We start from the raw sequence: 18,498 nt of genomic DNA, 5'->3' as shown, positions 1-18,498 counted from the left end.
AGGCTGCAATGCTGACCACTGTGCTGCCCTCCACATCTCTAATAAAGCCTGGCCTCACGCCCTGACTCCTACCTCTCAGATCTGGGATTAAGTCATGCCTGACTCCCTTTCAACTCCCTCTGATGCCCTTCACCTAGTGCAGAGACGCAGCACTGAGTAGCTGGCTCACTCAGCGAGGGTCCTGATTTCGTCTTTCATCCCAAACTCCTTGTTAGTCTTTTGCCATCGATTTGCATCCTCCCTGTGTGCAGGATCATTGACTATTGGTGTCCAGTGAATTTAGATTCTCCCTTCACCCGCCTGCCTCCAGAATTCCCACCCCTTCTCCTGTTCCCCTGTCTGGCTCACTGATCTCGACCCCCCTGTGTGAACAGAGGTCGCCCCCCCCCTCCCCCTTTACCCCCTGCACCCCCACCGGCACCACAAGATCCTGGGCTAGCTGACCAGACAGGCACAAAAAAAAAAAATCAGCCCTTTGAAGTCTACAAAGGTCGATGGGTTCTTTCATGAGCTTTTCTTTCAAAGAGCATGCTGTAACAGCCATTGGGGGGGGGATCTAGACCCCCCCCCCCCTTCACAGGGTAAAGGCAGGCGGTGGGCTTGTCAGCTCTGAATGAAAGAGGCAGGTTTCTTCCTTAAAACAAACCCAGCGGAGCAAAGCTCTACCTTAACTGTGCTGTAACGTCCCTCAGTCCCAGTGAGCTTCACCAGCCACCAGTACAGTGTCCACCGCTCACACATTCCAGAAACATTTAGTGGCGACGATCCTGACTTTTACAAGAACAGACCTGGGGAACGCTACACAGCTCATCTCATCCAGGAGCTGCACCCTGGATTGACATCTTTCCAATTGTCAGTCTGTAAAAACAAAAACAAAGCATCTCGGCCTCGATCTCCACAGGCCCTGGACCACAGGAGCTCAGTTCAAGCCCCGCTGCGAGACCAAGCTTTGCCAAAGCATAATGAACCAGCAAACGTCACTCATTCAAGGGGGTAAATACATTCAAGGATTTTATCTGACCATGGATGAGCATGGAGGACAAATTCACCTGGAGTTTCCTGACCTCCGTGGATTCAACACTCATGCACATGAAGAATAAATACATAAATAAATAGGTAAATAAATATATTAAATAAATCAATGAATAGGATCTACGACAACAAAATAAATACAGCAATCAGCTTCACAAGTGGATAAAGATTCCTCAGCCTCAGTGGATCCAACAGATCCCTTTTCTATTTCCCCTGAAGATCTGAGCCTAGAGTGGCAATAATAATATATTTCTAATGCATCAAGACTGTGTAAAGATTCCCAAAGGGTCTCACCCCACAGAGTATCCAAGTACACCTGTAAAAGAACGTTTGCTATTTGGAGGAAAACATCAACATTATCTTAACATCTTCTTATACAGACCCTCTTTTAAAGCTTCAAGACTGTTCACCCAGTTGACACAAAACTTTCCCCTGCCCAAGCCAGGCAATCAGCCTTATGCTGTAACACAGAAGATAGGTCTTTATTCCCTTTGAGGTGTCTGCAAAAGGAGACATGTTTGGAGCCTCTCATCTCAACTGCAGCTGGCTGGCGCGGCCCACTGTGACTCAAAGCAGCTCGAACCCGCGCTCTTGGTTCAGCTGGGCTCTGGGGACCATCTGTGCAAGCAGGGATCAGCAGAGACCCGCGATCGACACAACCTCCAAAGCCCATCTGAAACCTTTACATCATCCACTGGATGGATTTCCGAAGGCGCAGCAATATCGGATCCATTTTCCAAATCTGCAGCTGAGACCACAGGGAGCTGAAGCCAGCCTCAGGACAGATCCCAGTCCACTGGGAATCGTCCTGCAAGCGTGACTGAGGGCGTGACTAGGTCTAAGGATGCTTCACACCTTCTTGTTCCCTGCTTGTTCCATGAGACCTGCCTCGATCCAGAGAGCTTCCTGGAGCCAAGCTCTGCTGCCCTCATCGTTCCCAAGGACAGCTAACCGGATTCATGTCTTGGGACACAATGGACGATGGACATTACAAGAGACATTGTTTGGGCGATTCTCAGCGGTCAGTTCACAGGTCGAAGCAGGTTTGGGCCACTCTCAAGCCTATTCTCAGTGTACCCCAGGATATCTTGGGGCAGCACCACCCAGCCAGTCCACCCACCACCAGCATCGACAATGAGAGATTGGGACAGGCATAAGACACTTTGTTTTACGCACTATTACAATCTTGCACTACCCAGACTGCCAGCCTCTTCTAACAATCAGCTGATCCTGAAATCGGCCATCCCCTCCCAATGACTGGCTTGTAGCCATGCCCATATGCCCCATCTCGTCTGATCCTGCAAGCCAAGCAGAGTCGGGCCTGGGGTGTGCTTGGATGGGGGGGCACCTGGGAAAACCAGGTGCTGTCAGATGAAGGGTTGTGGTGGTTTAGAACGAGCTACCCAGGCGTGTGGCTGAAGCCTCTGGCTTCTTTCAAGAAACAGCTGGATGAGATTCTCCAGTCAGGACAGGACAGGTACGCCTTCCTTTACACAGAGGGTGGCGGGAGTGTGGGACACGTTATCCAGCCTTGCTGTTGAAGCTGAGAACCTGGCTCCTTTCGAGAAACAGCTGGGTGAGCTCCAGGGATCAATGAGCTACAGATGACCAAACAGGCCAGATGGGACAAAGGGCAGCTCGTTTGTGGCCTATGGGTGCCACACCCCGCCCCGTAGGACAGAGGGGCCAGCATGCGACTCAGTGACATGCCACCTGACCAAGCGCATCGTCCGAATGCCAGGCCGTTCACTCTGCTTGGTTCCCTCCTCCTCTGACCCTTGACCCTCCTCGACCGGGTCCTCCTGATTGTCTGTCCTCGCCCCGGCGCCCGGCAACCCCCAATCCACTGGCGCCCCCTTCAGGCGGTGCTACAGGCCATGGCGGAGGAGGAGCCGGAGGGGGACGCCCGCCCCTCGTCCAGCCACTTGTCCAGGTTGCGCCGGCGGGCGTTCATGAAGAAGTTGCTGACGGTGGACAGCTCCAGGCCCAGCTGGTGGGAGATGGTGACCTGCAGCTCCTTGGCCGGCCGGTGGTTCTCCCGGAAGATGGCGTGGAGGGTGCGGCGCTGCAGGTCTGTGAAGACCAGCCGGGTCCGCTTGGGCTGGTTCCTCTCCGTCTTGCTCTGCTCCTGCTCCTTCCTCTTGCAGGCTGAGGACAGGCGAGGAGACAAGGACACATTAGGACAGGCCTAGATTCTAAAAGAGGACACCAGGAGCAAACTGCATGGACGTGCCTTTGAAACTGAGAACAGGAGGCACTTCTTTACACAAAGTGTTGTGGGAGTGGGGAACAAACTACCCAGCCATGTGGTTTGAAGCCAATACCCAGTAAGACCCCGAGTTCCACTCGCTATTAACGACCAAACAGAACAGGAGGGCTTATCAGCCTCCTCTCCTTTGTAACCTTGCTTAAATTTGTATTTTCTCCACAGTGTTACATAGCTCCTGGTCGCTATAGTTGATCATACCCAAGGCTGTTGCTGAGGGCACCAGCCTTCTCTAGTGACCTGCAATGTATTCCAACCCCCAACGTAGAAGAGCATTTGATGGAAACAGAGAATTCTGGAGGCCTAGATTAGAAGTGCGACTTCATACAGAAAGAACGCGCTGTTCTGACTGATCGCATTTAACAGGAACTGCTTCCGGAAAAGCCCGCAGAATCATAACCTCTACGGGTTAAGTTAAGGCGGCCGCTCGCTCTTCAGAATGGAGTGCCTAGTCCACAGTTTCTTTTTCATCATTCATAGTTCATTATTCCTCATAAAAGTCATTTGCATGGAGAAACGGCGGTGAATGATCACCGCATCAGAGGAGGCTAATTTATTTTTTATTAAGACGGAAAAGTCTGGCCGAGTTAAACAGAGCAGCAAATTCCAAAGTGCTCAAACGGCTAAGTGGGCTTAAACATGTTTTTGGTGACTTCAGTAATTACCTAAATGCACTCTTTAAAGAGGCCTTGATCAGCATTGCTTAATGGAAGCGCGCCTGGGTTTTATTTTGCTGACGCAAACAGCGAGAAGAACCGGCCCGGTGTTGCCGCGAGAGGGCGCTGTGCTCTCTTCCAATTGGAAACGGGTGAGAGTCTGAAAGACGGGTTTGAAGACGTTTTTAACATCTTCTGCGGAAACTCGGAGACACGGAATTGGACCGAGTCCGCAAATCACAGCTCCGTCTTGTTACAGAAAGCTTCCTATAAATGGCAAAAAGAGAATCTCTATTAAAATCACAAAAAATATAAAAATTGCCTTCTTCCTTGTTTTAAAGACATACAGCGTCAAAAGAGACGTATCACTGGTAACTGCAGATTTCTAAAGCTACCAGAAAAATGACCATCTCTTTTGGAGCAGGCGCAATGACAGATTAAAAGATTACTCTTTTTAGAATTGAACCAGGGGGCTTGTTTAATTAATTAAAGTATTAGAAGTCAAAAATCGAGATCGACAATAAAACACGAGCCTGAAGTCAAGACATGTAGAAAGGAAGCAGAAGCACATTAAAAATGGAAACCGTGGACACTTCTTTACACAAAGGGTTGTGGGAGTAGGGACCACGCTCCCAGCAACATAGCTGAAGCCGATACCCTGTATGAAACGCTTAGGGGATGTTCTCGAATCACTCACCTAGTAGAAACCCGAAGGGCCAAAAAGTCTCTTCTAATTTTGTCACATTTTCCCTCAATTGTTATTGTCCATCCATTTTGGAACCTCTTTATCCAATCCAGGGTCACTGGGGAGCTGAAGCCTATCCCGGCAAGCAACAGGCACAAGGAGGGGTACACCCAGGACTGGACAATTATTTTAATGCGGTGGTTCATTAAACAGCATTCCCTACCTGCAGAATCCCATACAGCACACGCATTTAATTTAACATTAACCGCACACCTCACAAGCACAGCAAGAGGTCTCACAGTGTCCTCGCACGTGCGACACCGCCCCATTTTCAGCAGCTGGAACTCGGACAGATGCTCTTTCTCAGCCCGCATGAATAAATAAGGCCCTTTCTCTTTTGGAAAAACCCTGAAACTGGGAGTCCAACCAGAGCCCTCCGTTTTTCCACCAAAGACTCCAGTGTCTCCGGTCTCTGCCAGAGAGCCCAGAAGTGGCCATTAAGTAAATGCTTCCTTGTGCTGTAATCATCAGTAAAAGGCCCACAATTACCATGCTATAAATCCCCTGCACAGCGCACACACGGGGAACATAAATATTCCCATATAGGGCTCTTATGATCATGGGAACGTTTCCTAATAATGATGCATGTCTCTGTCTCGCGTTGGAAATGTGATTGAACACACACCCCATCCCAGACACACACACACACACACACACACCGGTGATGTCTGGGGCTGAGGGCTGATAGAAATTATTGATTCAATCTGTGCAGCTCAGACTGTGCCAGCCCTCTGAAGCGCTTTAACCCCTCGGGCGCCAGCTCCCAGGCCGAGAGAGCTACGGGCCGCACTGCTCCTTGGATCCATCTCTCTCTGCACCAGGGATCCCTCCTCCAGTCTTGGTCCTGGTAAAGGGGGGGGGGGGATCTACTGATTTTCGGTGCCACTGGAGAGTCAGCTCATTATCGGTTTGCTGCATCTGGTTTAAAAAGCTTCTCTCATCTCGTCAGTGGCTGCCGCTTTAAAGAGCCCTGGAGAATCATCAGACACACTGACTGGCCTTCCAGGACCAGGAGTGGGGAACCCCTGCTCTTCACAGCTCTCTGCATGTACCCCTCAAGTTGCCTTCTCTTGCATCATCTGCCGCAGACCAACACCTCTATTGCTTTTCCTCGTCTGCGAGTTCTTTATTAATAAGCAGCACCCTCAGCTCATCATTTCCTTAACTGTCCCCAATTAGCCCATTTTTCCCCAAGAGCCACCAGACAGGAACGACATAGGAAAACAAAATCCACAGGACTCTGGGTCCAGATTTGTACAAGCTCTGGCTCGGGCTGTGCATAGCTACAGATGATATTTCTTTGGCAAAATCAGCACGCATAAAACAGGGCGCTCGGTTTCTCAAAAGACAGAGCGAGGATGGGGCAGTATATTATGCTGCAGCACAGACATTTTCATAAAAACATTGCATCGAGGCGATCTTTTCCAAAACACCAGAGCAAGGCACAAAACACCACTAGATTTATTTCATTGCAGTCTTCCCTCCTAAGAGGGGCGTTGTTGCAACCTGTCTTTAATCTGAAAGTGCTGTTAAACTGAGTGTGAGAATCTGACCCACCCGTAGTTTATATCACAGTTAAAGCTGCAGAAGAAGCTCTACGGTTAAACATGTTTGTAAATCATTCACTCATTACCTTTAATGACAGAGGAGGCTGACAGGTAGCTTGGTTGTCGTTTTCAATGTTGAAAACGACAGCCGACAAGGACACTGTGCGGCCATTAATATTGACAACAGTGCTGCCGAGAGGATGTTGCCCTGATTCGGCAGCTCTGTGACCTCTGACCCCTGACCCAGAGGAACTCGCTCCTCTGCACCAGTGTGGACTAAGAAGGTTGCCTTTTTCAACCCGCCAATTAAAGCGCATGAACAAGGCCAGGACCTAAACTTGCACAAACAAGGACTGGCATCTGCCCTAATTGTGCCCGAATTGCGCGTTCAGTCCTGCAGTCAATGTGTCCAAAGGTAGCCAGTGTGCACAGAAGTCCAGAGTGAAAGAGGAAGAACACTCTGTGTTGACTTTCCAGAAGCCAGGAGCTGCTTGCACTGGAACAGCTAGAAGGCCTCCATGAACTGACGTGATGCAAAATTGTCCAGAGCCCTTACGACAGCGTGCCCTATTAAAAGCAAAACCTTCGAGTTCCAGTGGCATGAAAACACAGGGTGGAAACCGCCTCAATTGCAGAGCAGTGGTGCAGATGCCCCTCGGCTCTTAACGAGCCAGCCGAGCTGATTGTTAGCTTAACTGGCTCATCTTAACACTTTTCAATGGGCGGTAGCTGTTGATGCTCAAGGAGACCTCATCTCCTGTTCCTCGCAGAGGACTATGGCCTGGAATTTCACACGCAACGGCTTCTCACTTGGGTCGCTACTGAAACCTCCTGAACCTTTTGAGGTTGGTGCAGGGTGTCTGGCAGCTTGATCGAAGAAGTAACAGAACAATCATTTCAGAACACTGACTGTTGTGATGATGCAGCCCTCCTATATCTATCTATGAATTGGCTTCATTACTCTGCTCTCCTCCCCACTGATAGCTGGTGTGTGGGGAGCGTTCTGGCGCACTATGGCTGCCATCGCATCATCCAGGTGGATGCTGCACATTGGTGGTGGTGGAGGGGACCCCCATTACCTGTAAAAGTGCTTTGAGTGGAGTGCCCAGAAAAGCACTATATAAAAGTGTAAGGAATTAATTTAATTATATTGCTTTAGGAACCGTCTGCACCTGACTCAGTTTTGAAAATCAGTAGGCACTGAGGGCTCTGTACTTCAGCAGGAACACTGCACTATCTTGAAATCCTCTCATTACTTTTAAGCAGTGTCTAAGCACAGGGCTCTTATGGTGTTAAAGAGCTTAACTGCAGTACTGTTTCACTGCAGCTGTGTACTGTGCTTAATAAGGATCAGAATAATAATTGGTTGCTGTCCTCGTGAGTGGCTCGTGTTGATTACCTAAATGGATTCTTACCCAACCCCAAATTTTAAAATCTTTCAGAGGCGTGACGGCCCATCGCTAACGGGCGGCGATGTCACCGCCTATGACATCACCGCCATGACATCAGACACAGGTTCTGACCCTCCGCCGATTCACGTGGGCTCTCGGCGCGATCCCGGGCCGCGGCTGCCGATTTCGCTCGGTAGAAGGACCCCCCCCCTTTTTCTCACCTGCTTTCAGAGGAAAGGGGGGGGGGCTTTGACTCTAAAGCTCTCAGTCGGCGGTACTGGTGGTTGGCGGTCGGGGCTGGATGGCTCTGGACCTCCACAGCCCCTGCTTCCCCAGAGACGTACCTTCCAGCCGGAGGGAGGCCATCCTCTGAAATTCCGGCTCCTGCAGCCAGTGGGACATCCTCTTGAAGGTCTCGCGGCCGGACTTCAGCTTGCCCCAGGGCTTGGGGTTCCGCAGGAGGTCGGAGAGGGTGCCCTGGGACCGGCACAGCACCCGCTGGGCGAAGATGGCCTGGGGGATGCTGTACCTCTTGAGCTCGGCGATGATGCGCTGGGCCACCTCCCTGGTGTTGATCTCCCCCGCCTCGCCGGCCTGGCTGGGGGGGGGGGGGCCCCGGTTGGGGGGGGCGGGGCGCAGCTCGCCGGCCTCGTAAGCGTGGGGGTGCGGGAAGGGGTGGCCGTACGCCGGGTGCCCGTGAGGAGGTGGGGGGGCCATCTTGCTCGGCGGCTGCCCCGCCGCCGCCCCCCCGCCGCCCAGGGGTGGGGGCGACACCTCCCTGGGGAAGAGGCCCGCGCCCCCCGCGCCGGGCCCCCCGAGATGGACCTCGTAGCCCCCAGAGAATGCTGGCCCGCCGGCGCCGGCGCCGTACCCGTGCGCCGAGCTGCCCAGGCATGGCCCCAGGGGCACGTCCTTGGCGTAGGGGCTGTAGAAGCTGCCCCCCAGCCCCCTCTCCTCCCGCATGAGCGTGAAGCTGCCCACCACGTTGCCCGCTGGCAGGCAGGCGGGGGGGTGGGAGTGGGAGTGGGAGTGGGGGGGCCGGTACCTGTCCTGCAGGGGCTGGAGGGGGGTCAGGGTGGTGTAGGTGCTGCCGGAGCCGGTGGGCGAGTCTCCCCCGTAGCCCAGCGCCGACATGGAGTGCTCCAAGCCTGGGGGGTGAGGCTCGGGGCCCCCCAGGGCCATGGGGGGCCCCAGGGGGGCCCGGGGGAAAACGGCGCAGAGCTCCCGGCCGGGATGCCCGTGGCCAGACAGCTGGCCCATGTTGCCATCCATGGGGGTATTTTTTCCTTATTTGTGTTTCTTTTTTTTTTGTTTCTTCCCTCTTTGCCGCCAAGGAAGACAAGCTCGTGGACCGGATTAGTGGGTGTCGGTCGGTCGGTCCGTCGGTTTCTCGCTTAAATCGTTACGACACCCGGGGCTAATCCGGTTCTGACTCGGGGACGCTCAGATTTTGAGCTCCGTTCGAGCTTTCTCACCTTTTTGTATTCCTTTCAGGATACAGATATTGTTTTGTCTTTTCGAGCGGCACAAAAGTTAACTTGTTTGCATCTGAATAATTTATGCGCACGGCGGCGGCCTGGTTTCGCGGTGAACCCGACGGGTCTCTCTCCGAGCGCGGTCCTCGCGTGTCTCCAGTCTGCTCCCACTCCCGCCTCCCCAGCCTCCTCTTCGGTCCTGGGGGGGGGAGTTATGTCATTTTAGGAGAAAACGAAATTATAAACGGCGAGCGATCTGAGCATCCACACGCACAAGACGGCGCATCCCGATCTTTCACCTCTGGGTGACGCGCTTGCCATTCAGATAAGGGAAACTGAACTCCAGCGGTGTGCTGCAGTGACAAAGAAATAAAAAAAAAAATAAAATCAAAGAAAGCATCCAAAGTTTTCCCTCCAGTCGCTCGGGGTTAGAAGTCTGGCTAAAATTCAAAACCGGGTGTTAATTGCTTAGCACTTCAGAGTAGATGGTGACGAAGGTTCCACATAGAGATATAATTTCATACATACAAACAGAAATTAAAACACAAAAGGCTCCGCTTGTAGTCCGTAATAATCCCGTGAAGAGTCGTGCAAAAGCGGTCAAAGAGAAGCGCTTTCTCCTCTGTAGTCGCCTTATCCGTCTCACGGCGCGTCGCTCCCGGCTGTCTGTCCGCTTGCCCAGCGCCGCGCACCGGCTGTTGGATCCGACCGGACCGCGGACGAGAGGTCGGGCACACCGGCGGCTGAACGTCCCCCTTCCGCGTCTCCCGGCTGCGTGTGTGTGTGTGTCAGCCGGCAGCCTGGCTGCCCGTCTCTCCCTTTCTCGACTTTCAACCCCCGTCTCTCTTCGCCCGCCGCTCCGTCGATCTCCCAACCAATTCCGTCTCTCTCTCTCTCTCTCCTCCCTCTCTCTCCCGCTTTCTCTCGCTCTCTCGTTTCAACGCGTCACTGGCTTAAAAATCTGACAGATGCGCAGCGGAACTCCAACTTCGGTTTAACCCCCTCGCTCCCGCAGGTTTACTCCAAAGAAAGGCGGGCGAGAGGGGAACACACAGTGGCATCTATCACCCCGTTTTTAAAATTGATTCATCGGTGACAAACTGTGCCATCCAAAATATAACCACGAAAAAAAGCGGCATTGTGTTTGAAGACATTGCCGTCTGCAATAAACGCAGTCTTATCGGTTTACACTCAAACATCATTTAAATAAATACGCTGCCCAGCTGGGAATGACAATCCGTATGTTAATGACTTATCAAAGTGCGATTGACCAAATCACGCTGTGTGCATGTGGGTTTTTGTTTCTTGCTGCAACACTGTCTTGGAGCGCCGGTTTTTATCGCTTTCAAAAGAGGTGACCGGTTTTGCGAATGTACTAGTCCGTCTCCCGAACTTGATCAAATAATTTAAATGAAGATAGTTTCTGAAATGCGACGCACTGGTAGGTTTTAGGTTTGTTATTGTTGAAGCCGAACTCATTAAATATCAGTTCCTGGAAAGTGTCGCCGAAATGTAGATGAGTCTTTGTATAGGAGAACTCTTTAATAAGAATACGACCGTTTTGCAGAAAGAAACGAAATTATTTTGAAGGGGCTGCTGTGAAATGTTAGACTTGTGTTCATACTATTATTAGTAATCCCAATCTTGGTTGAAACAGAATGACGGGTCGTTTTACCAGCAACGCGAATAATTAAAAACAAAACTGTAAGTCAAAACACCGCTGAAGCCAAAGGCATTAAAATACGGGTCCCGACTGGCGGCGATTTGGATTCGCGAAGTGAATCCCCCGCGGTTTGACCTTCTTCGTGTGTGCAGTAATTCGCAGAGGGAAAATTAATACTCACATGGAATCAATTTCACATTTAACCGTTTTTGCTCGAAACGTTTTCGAAACGCGAGCTCCTAAATCGGTAGGAGAGCGGGGCGCTTTTTTAAAATATCCGGCAAATTACACACAATAATAATAATAATAATAATTGCTGGACGTTTTTGCCGACAACTCGCGCTTTTCCTCAAGATCCGCGAACAGTTCAGTCGCGTCAGTTCGTGGACGTCGCGGCGCGCTCGTGAGGATGCACGTTAATTACTGCTCATTTTAAGCCTCGAAGACGCCGGAATTCCACAGAGCAGCAATTTCAACAACAACAACAAAAAAAAAATGTAGGGCCGTCTCACGCGGTGGGGGAGTGCGGCCTGCTCGGAACAGATGCTGCAGTTATCGATCCCCGCGGCGGTATAGACGGCTGGATGGGTAAAGGATATAGGGGAAGCAAACTGGACAGTCGCGCTTAGGCCGCGTGGACGGCCAACGAAAGGGGCTCGTGAGCTGGAGGGGGGCGAGAGGTCACCTTCTGTTGAGAGAGAAACGGCATCCGATCTGCCCCCCCCCCCAAGAACATTTGATATATCCACGCAAAAAAAAAAAGAAAAACATGAGCTGTAACCCCCCCTCCTCTCTCCCACAACGCTGCTGTTTCTGCGATCGTCCCGGAATTTGTGCTTCCAGTCCAAGCGGGGTGATTTTCTTTTTGCACGGTTTTGCCATCTTCTCCTGCGGAGATGCGTAGGCATCGTTTTTAATCGTCAAAAAAAAAAAAAAGTCCGATAGTTTGTTAGAAACAGACGGGCAGGTGATTCGAGATTCTCAAGATTTCACCAGTCATGTAGGACATTCATTGTTTCTAGAAAAATTCCGCTTCCTATGTAAAGCGATTTGAGATCCTTGGAGACGAATAATAATAATAATAATAATAATAATAATAATAATAATAATAAGCTTCTTTAAATCACCATAACCGACTCATAGTCAAAATCAGAATTAAATGTAGGTACTGTCTATTGACAATGTCTAAAGATCTCCTTTTGCCTCTTTTAGTCAAGTTCTGAGTTTGACTACAAGTGTGGTATCGTGATATTTCGAAGGTGATCATCTATAACTTCAGTGTATTCGAACCCCTCTCGTCCTACCGACATCAGCCATAGCATTACGTAGTCTATGCGTTTGCTCACGAGCAAGTTTACATCTTCAATCAGATAGAAAGAGGCGAGATGAAACAGGAGACGTTTAAGAGTCTCTCCTAAACCGCGCACGGCCTGAATTAAAGCAAATGAACGTTATAGATATTTTCTTAGAGAGCTTAACAACCACGTCTAGATCTTAATTGTCTTTCACTCCACACAGTGCGCGTATGTTTAAAGATAAACGTCCATTTGTTACCAATTACAATAAAAAGGGAAGGCACCGTAATCAGAGGATTGTAAACTGTCTCAGCTGGGGTAATCGTTTGTTCCGCTTGAACAAGTCGGTGACTGGTTTTACACAGAGGAGTGGAAAAAAACAACCACAAAACAATCCTAAATTAACTAGAAGCCACGTTTGTTGTTTTATGGAAAAAAAGAAGACTGCGTCTTAATTTTATATGTTACGAGTATACAACCAATTAATGTTTTAAACGGAAACAAACGTTCGTTTTTTAAGCGATTGGCTTCAAAATATCAAAATTCTCGGAACACCTCTAGCTCATTAAATTTCGTTCTACAATGATGGTCGGTTACAATTCTACAGCAATAGACAACTGTTAAAAGGTAAATAAATACCTCTTACCTACAAAATTAATTGTGGTGACTGACACCTTATGTCCCATAAAATTACCCAATTACCTTAATTAGATAGCAGTTAATACATTTGACTACAAAAACGTGCCCCCTTTTTTTTCCAGGACTATCACGTGGAATTTGTATAAGATCATTCGGCACGTGTCGTCTGTCGCTTTCACACAAGCACGCGCACAATCCAACACTTTACACAACACAACACAACGCCAGCTGTCAGATAGTGATTCGGGTACAGTCTTAATCAACAAGACATGAGGGCAGCGAGCAGCGAGCGGTCAGACCCGGCTGTCCCCTGTCCTCTGTCCTCTAACGAGATCTTAAGGTCGCTAAATAGCCAGACAGACAAAAGACAAAGGTCAATTCTTGACCTACTTTTATCAGAATCCTTCATTTACGCCGTACGCACATTTAAAACAAAAAAACATTCTCTGATATTAAAAATAACTACAATTGGTAATTACTCGAAAGAGAGAGCACCGTTCACAATCAGCCTTCCTGATTGAGAAACGTATATGTTAAGGACATTGAGGAAGAATTTAATTGCTATCTCAGTCAGGTCTGAGAAAATTACGGCAAAATTGCAGTCTTTTATCTTGTTGTTAAACGAGCCTTAGTTTAACTACAATACTGCGTTTCAGCCTGAAATCCTGAACACACGATACAACACTTGCACTGCCCTACAAATCCAGTCTTACTACATGGAAATTTCTTAACCCTTTAGGCATTAATGTTTACTTTAGAAATAAAGATATACCACGTTATATTCGGCGCATAAGAAATGAAGTCTTCACAGATTCGTGTTTTAAAATAACCGTGATTATTTGAAAAGCAGAACTTCAGCACCAGAGCCCAGGGACAGTTCCAAAACCCGAGAGACTGTGAATGAGCTCACATTCCCTTCCAAACTCGAGTTTACCAGCACATGAGATCACAATGTTTTTCACTCCTGAGAGACTGTGATAACTTCTCACACACATAAATATAGATTTAACGTATATGTCTCACCTACAACGAAAAGGAATTTGTTAATCTTGTTGGGTTTTTTTTTAATTTGGCTTCGAAACGCGGGTCCTGGTATGGCTCATTGTGCAAGGTCTTTAAGATCGATTCAGCGTTTATTACTGGAAATCAATCAGCCTCACGTCTGTGTTAACGAAATGTCGTTTTCACCGCGCCCGTCCCCCCATCAGCAAAGAAAACGGGCTCGTTCTTTGATCTTAAGATGCTGGTTGGAGGCCCGTCCTAACTCTTCAGTCTCTACTGACACGTAATGTACTGTATGCTCCATGATACTAATTAAATTACTCTATTAAAATGATCCGCCCTTTTCAACAGCGTGATCTAATCGGAGCTGTTCATCCATGAAAGAATTAAAAGCTCCTACTGCAGCGTTTAAATTCTCTCACGTTTTCTGACACGTCGTTGTGTAGCACATAATGTCGGTATGCTATGTTTGTTGAAAAATGATGGCAAGTTTCTTTTCAGCGCGTAGGGTGTGGGTTTAAAACAAATGTACATCTCTCTGTTCTATGTCAACCCCACGCGATTTTCCAAATCCATCCGACGTCAGAAGCTTTAAAGTCGCCAAGTCCCGGGGCTCCAATGACTTGTGTGTGTCGGGGGGCGGACGTGCAAAGTTTCCGTTTTTTTACGCTGCTATCTGAAGCGCTTCCTCTGGGCGGGTCGTGTTTACTAGTTACAAACCTTTTTTCGCAACAAGCAAACTCCGAGTTTCCGGACAACGCGGCTCTGCAAACCGCATTTCAGTCTGGTGATGATGTATAAATTAACAGATAATTAGCCCTTTTGCGGCGACAGGAGAACGAGAGATGATTGTGGAAATCTACCATACTAATTAGTAATTTACTCATTTAAAATATTACGCATGACCTTTTCCTGTCTCATAATTACGTCATATCAGCAGTTTACGTCAAGCTATGGAACGAATGTAATTTGTTGAAATAATATCGCAGATATTTACGAGATAATCTATGCAATTAAATGTTTGAGTCTCATAAACTCGCCTCTTCCACTTATACAGTATGCGCCCGGCGAAACAAACACCATTTTAAACATACAAATTTTAGGAGTCTTTTATAGAGAACGTGTGGCTTGTGAAAGCTTTTTTCCCCTCAACTTTCAGGCGTGTTTTCCTTCGGCTTCACGGTGCTTTCCTGTAATTCTGTTTTCCGTTGTGTTTTGGAGACTCGGAACCGGATTCGGTCTTTAATAATCTCTAGTGGATAGACGCTGCCTTTGTCTTTGTCTTTATTGAAGAAAGGACAGTCGGATTTATTCTTCAGTGGGTTGTTTGTTTGTTTTTAATTATTTTTCACGGGTGTTCCGTGAGGTCCGCATTTGGGTTTTCTTCCAGATTTCCGATCCTCAGTACAGAGACCGGCTCATCCGGACTGGAGTCGAAGTCCGAGAGCGGTCTCGAGGCTTTTGGTACAGGCGACCCAGAGACCAGAAAGTTCGGGACCAGACCCATAAGGACAATGTAAATATGTATAGTTTTTTTCGCCCGTAAGGGCTTAAACTTCGACCATGACAATTAAAGCGGAGGGCTTTTCCACATGGAAATAACAGGAAGACAGTCGGGTCAGGGGACCGTAAGGTCGGACCCGAGTGTGTTAAACCGTTAAACCGAACGAAACAAGAGCAAGTGTGCATCTGCTAGAAATATCGGCATTTTTTTTTTATTTTTCGGAATCTAAAAAGCTTAAAACAAGAGAAATATCCAATTCAAATGTAACGTTCAAATTCATTAAACTGACAGGGAAAATCTTATATTCGTCTTAAACATCCTACATCCTCCTGGGTGTGATCTGTATTGTAAAGGCTAACCGCGTGAGAACGACTAACCTGCTTTACCGTTTCATGCAGTGCAGTATTATTTTAGACTACAGATCAGTGAATTTTTTTTTGACTGCATTAAGTTCTCCGAAAGGTTTTTTTTTTTTTTTAGTCGGCCGTTCCCCCTCTGACGAACAAATTCTCGAAAAGATCTTTCTGCGCACATCGCACAGAAGCGATCTTCGCACGTCCAGAGATCCGTGGAGAGGGCTCAAGTCAAAAGTAACAGTCGGTAACGCTGATATGCAACAGCTTATCTGTCATCCTCGCAAAACTTCTCATTTTATCTTTGCCACCTGGGTGTATACAAAGCCGGAACAGAAAACAAATACGCCTAATATTCGCTGCTCAAATCACTAACGCTATTTGGCACTTTCCTACGCACAGCAAACCGGCCTGTATTAATTCCGAATTATCACCGGATTATGTATTGTGCAGGTTTATGAGCTGTGTTTTTGGGGAGTCCTATACTGGGTGTTTTTAACCACAATTCAGTCCGCCAACCGCGGGACGTCTGTATAGCCTGCCGCGTCCAGCCCTATGGCAAGCAATCGTTGAAATAAAATATTTGCTTTAATTGCTTCGATTACTCTTCGTATTACCACGAAGTATAATTTCCAGAGGGTTCTGTACCGTGCGAAGCTACGGGCATCGATTTAATCCTGGTATCCTTATGAATATCTGTAGAACAGCAGGGCTGCAAACGAGCCTTCTCTGAGTCTTTGAAAAGAGACGGTCGGACATTATTTCGATGTGCGGGTATGGTGCCTGACACCACCTGTAAATACAATCAACATTTTCTTGATAAAAAAAAATCTCAGTTATATGAATACATCATCTCAAAAGCAAAGATTGTAATATTATTTTGACAAATATTATATAGTCAATAATATTATGGTTTCAATCATACTTTCTCTTTTATGCGCTGCTCCGTGAACAAAATAGTTCAGGAATTAAAAAAACAACAACAACTGATAGATGTTTCATCGCGAGACGTGCTTTTTAATTTCAGAATACTGAAATCGATATATATATATGTAAACAAAAAAGTTCGGAAGATAAATTTTAAAAGAATAAAAGACACATTCTCGCACATCCGAGTTTGCGCTGAAATTTAAGTACTTTTTCACGGACGGACTTGGCCAGTTAAAACGCGCTCTGTTGCAGAAATGAGAACTGAGATCGAGAGCCGAAGGTCTTCGAGCCTTCGCCTGTAAACCCGGAAAGCTCTCCTCTCCTCTCAGGTGTCCAGTTTCACTGGGGAATCCGATTTCCGACAAGGCGAGCGCTGGAAACAACAGCGATAGAAACATCTGAACTGTAAACACGCCGGGTAATACAAACGCAGTCTTTACCGTGCTCTGCCCCATTCTGAAGCATCAGCCCATGCTGATGTACCCACAGTACACCTAACTCTGGAAGCCACACGGTTTCCCTGTTCGTGGCCGTAATTTTTACCCTGTAGTGGGTGGTAGCGGGGTATTTTTTAATAAGACAGTTGAATGGAATGGATGGATTAAATGATTAAGCTACTTGGTTTAGATCTGTGGAACTTGAGTGCCAAACGCTCGTGAGGAAAAGCCCAATGTCGCACACTTTCACAATAACCGCCTAGTTCAACACAGGCTCCTGCTGGACCGGATGGCAAACGACTGTGCTTCAGGGAGTGGACAAGACTCGGCAACACACGCGCACGATAGGGAGCCGCCAGCCTAGACCGCGTGACCATGGACTGTGGGACGACGAAACCCCCATGCGCCCAGACGGAACATGCAAACTCCCCCCAGCAGGGTTCCCGGGACGGAATCATATAGCGGCTTAGGATGGCTTAATTTAATTTGCTTCAGTCATGCATACCTGCATGTATTGAACGGACTCATTTCTTTTTGATAAGCAGGAAATCTGGTCACACTTAACAATGAGCACACACTCCTTAAGCATTCCGACAGGACAGCACAGCAGCAGGGATAGGGCACGACAGTTCTTTGCGGTTTAGTGGAATGGTGAATTCGGAGCTTATGCCCGTAGTATAGAACGCGTTGCCGCACATTTCACATACGTAGAAAGCGCCACTATTTGGTCTAGAGAGCGAATTATTGTTCGTATTTTGCAGTCGGAATTCACCAAGGATTCGTGTCCAGTCAGAAAGTGTGACGGGACGTTTCCTTACAAACTGTAAAAACAATACACGATTGATTTCTGGACACTCCACTCAATAACGCTTTACAGGCAATAGCATACGAATGGATTTCAGAAGTACAGTGAATATTAGAAACAAACTTGACCAATTAGATTGGATTAAAGTAAGCTGTGAAAAAGCTCACATCTAAGGGAGTGTATCACATAAAATATACATTATGGCTGAAACTAAATAGATATGCGTTTAATAAAATCGTGTATTTCATATTAAAATAATCAAATGTTATTTCAAATGTTTTATTTCAGTACCAATTTTCAAAACTAATCAAAGTGCACATTAAAACAGATCAAGGGGACATTTAAATAATGTCCTTATGTGTTCCGATACGAGTGCGTGTTTGTCTACATATCACCCTCTTCACGGTTTCTGCTAGCTATCGCTGTTGGATGTACGCCCTCGCGTTTATAAATTATCACTCAAAACGGGATCGCTGCAGATCAGCCCCGAAGCGCTGAAGACGCGTCTAAAATTCAAACCCAACAAAAGAACCCTCCGCTGTGTACAAGTCAATAAAATCGATTACGCCCATAGGAGGCTTGTATAAGGATTTAATGACGTAACTCGGGTAAGTGTAAGCGCGCGCGCGCTGGGGTTCCGCTTGCGTCTTGCGTGGGGTGTTCTCTTCGGGCCTTGTTCCTGTTTAATAACACCACTCGAGTAAAAAACTCCCACACTGGGAGAATGTACATCTAAGTATTTTTTGTATCACTTTAAG

The 18,498-nt window shown here is 47.8% G+C and overlaps 1 protein-coding gene across 1 annotated transcript; it reads right to left on the bottom strand.

Moving 5' to 3' along the window:
- Nucleotides 1–2,890: 2,890 nt before the first annotated feature.
- onecutl (one cut domain, family member, like) lies at nt 2,891–8,909 on the bottom strand. The gene is made up of 2 exons (XM_088905161.1): nt 7,982–8,909; nt 2,891–3,180 (listed from the first exon to the last, which is right to left on the bottom strand). The coding sequence occupies exons 1-2, from the start codon at nt 8,907–8,909 to the stop codon at nt 2,891–2,893; spliced, it is 1,218 nt and encodes a 405-aa protein (XP_088761287.1).
- Nucleotides 8,910–18,498: the final 9,589 nt, after the last annotated feature.

The sequence above is a fragment of the Atractosteus spatula genome, chromosome 25 (assembly GCF_055471065.1).
Source record: "Atractosteus spatula isolate fAtrSpa1 chromosome 25, fAtrSpa1.hap1, whole genome shotgun sequence".
NCBI lineage: Eukaryota > Metazoa > Chordata > Actinopteri > Semionotiformes > Lepisosteidae > Atractosteus > Atractosteus spatula.
This window is presented reverse-complemented; position numbering and strand designations above follow the sequence as displayed.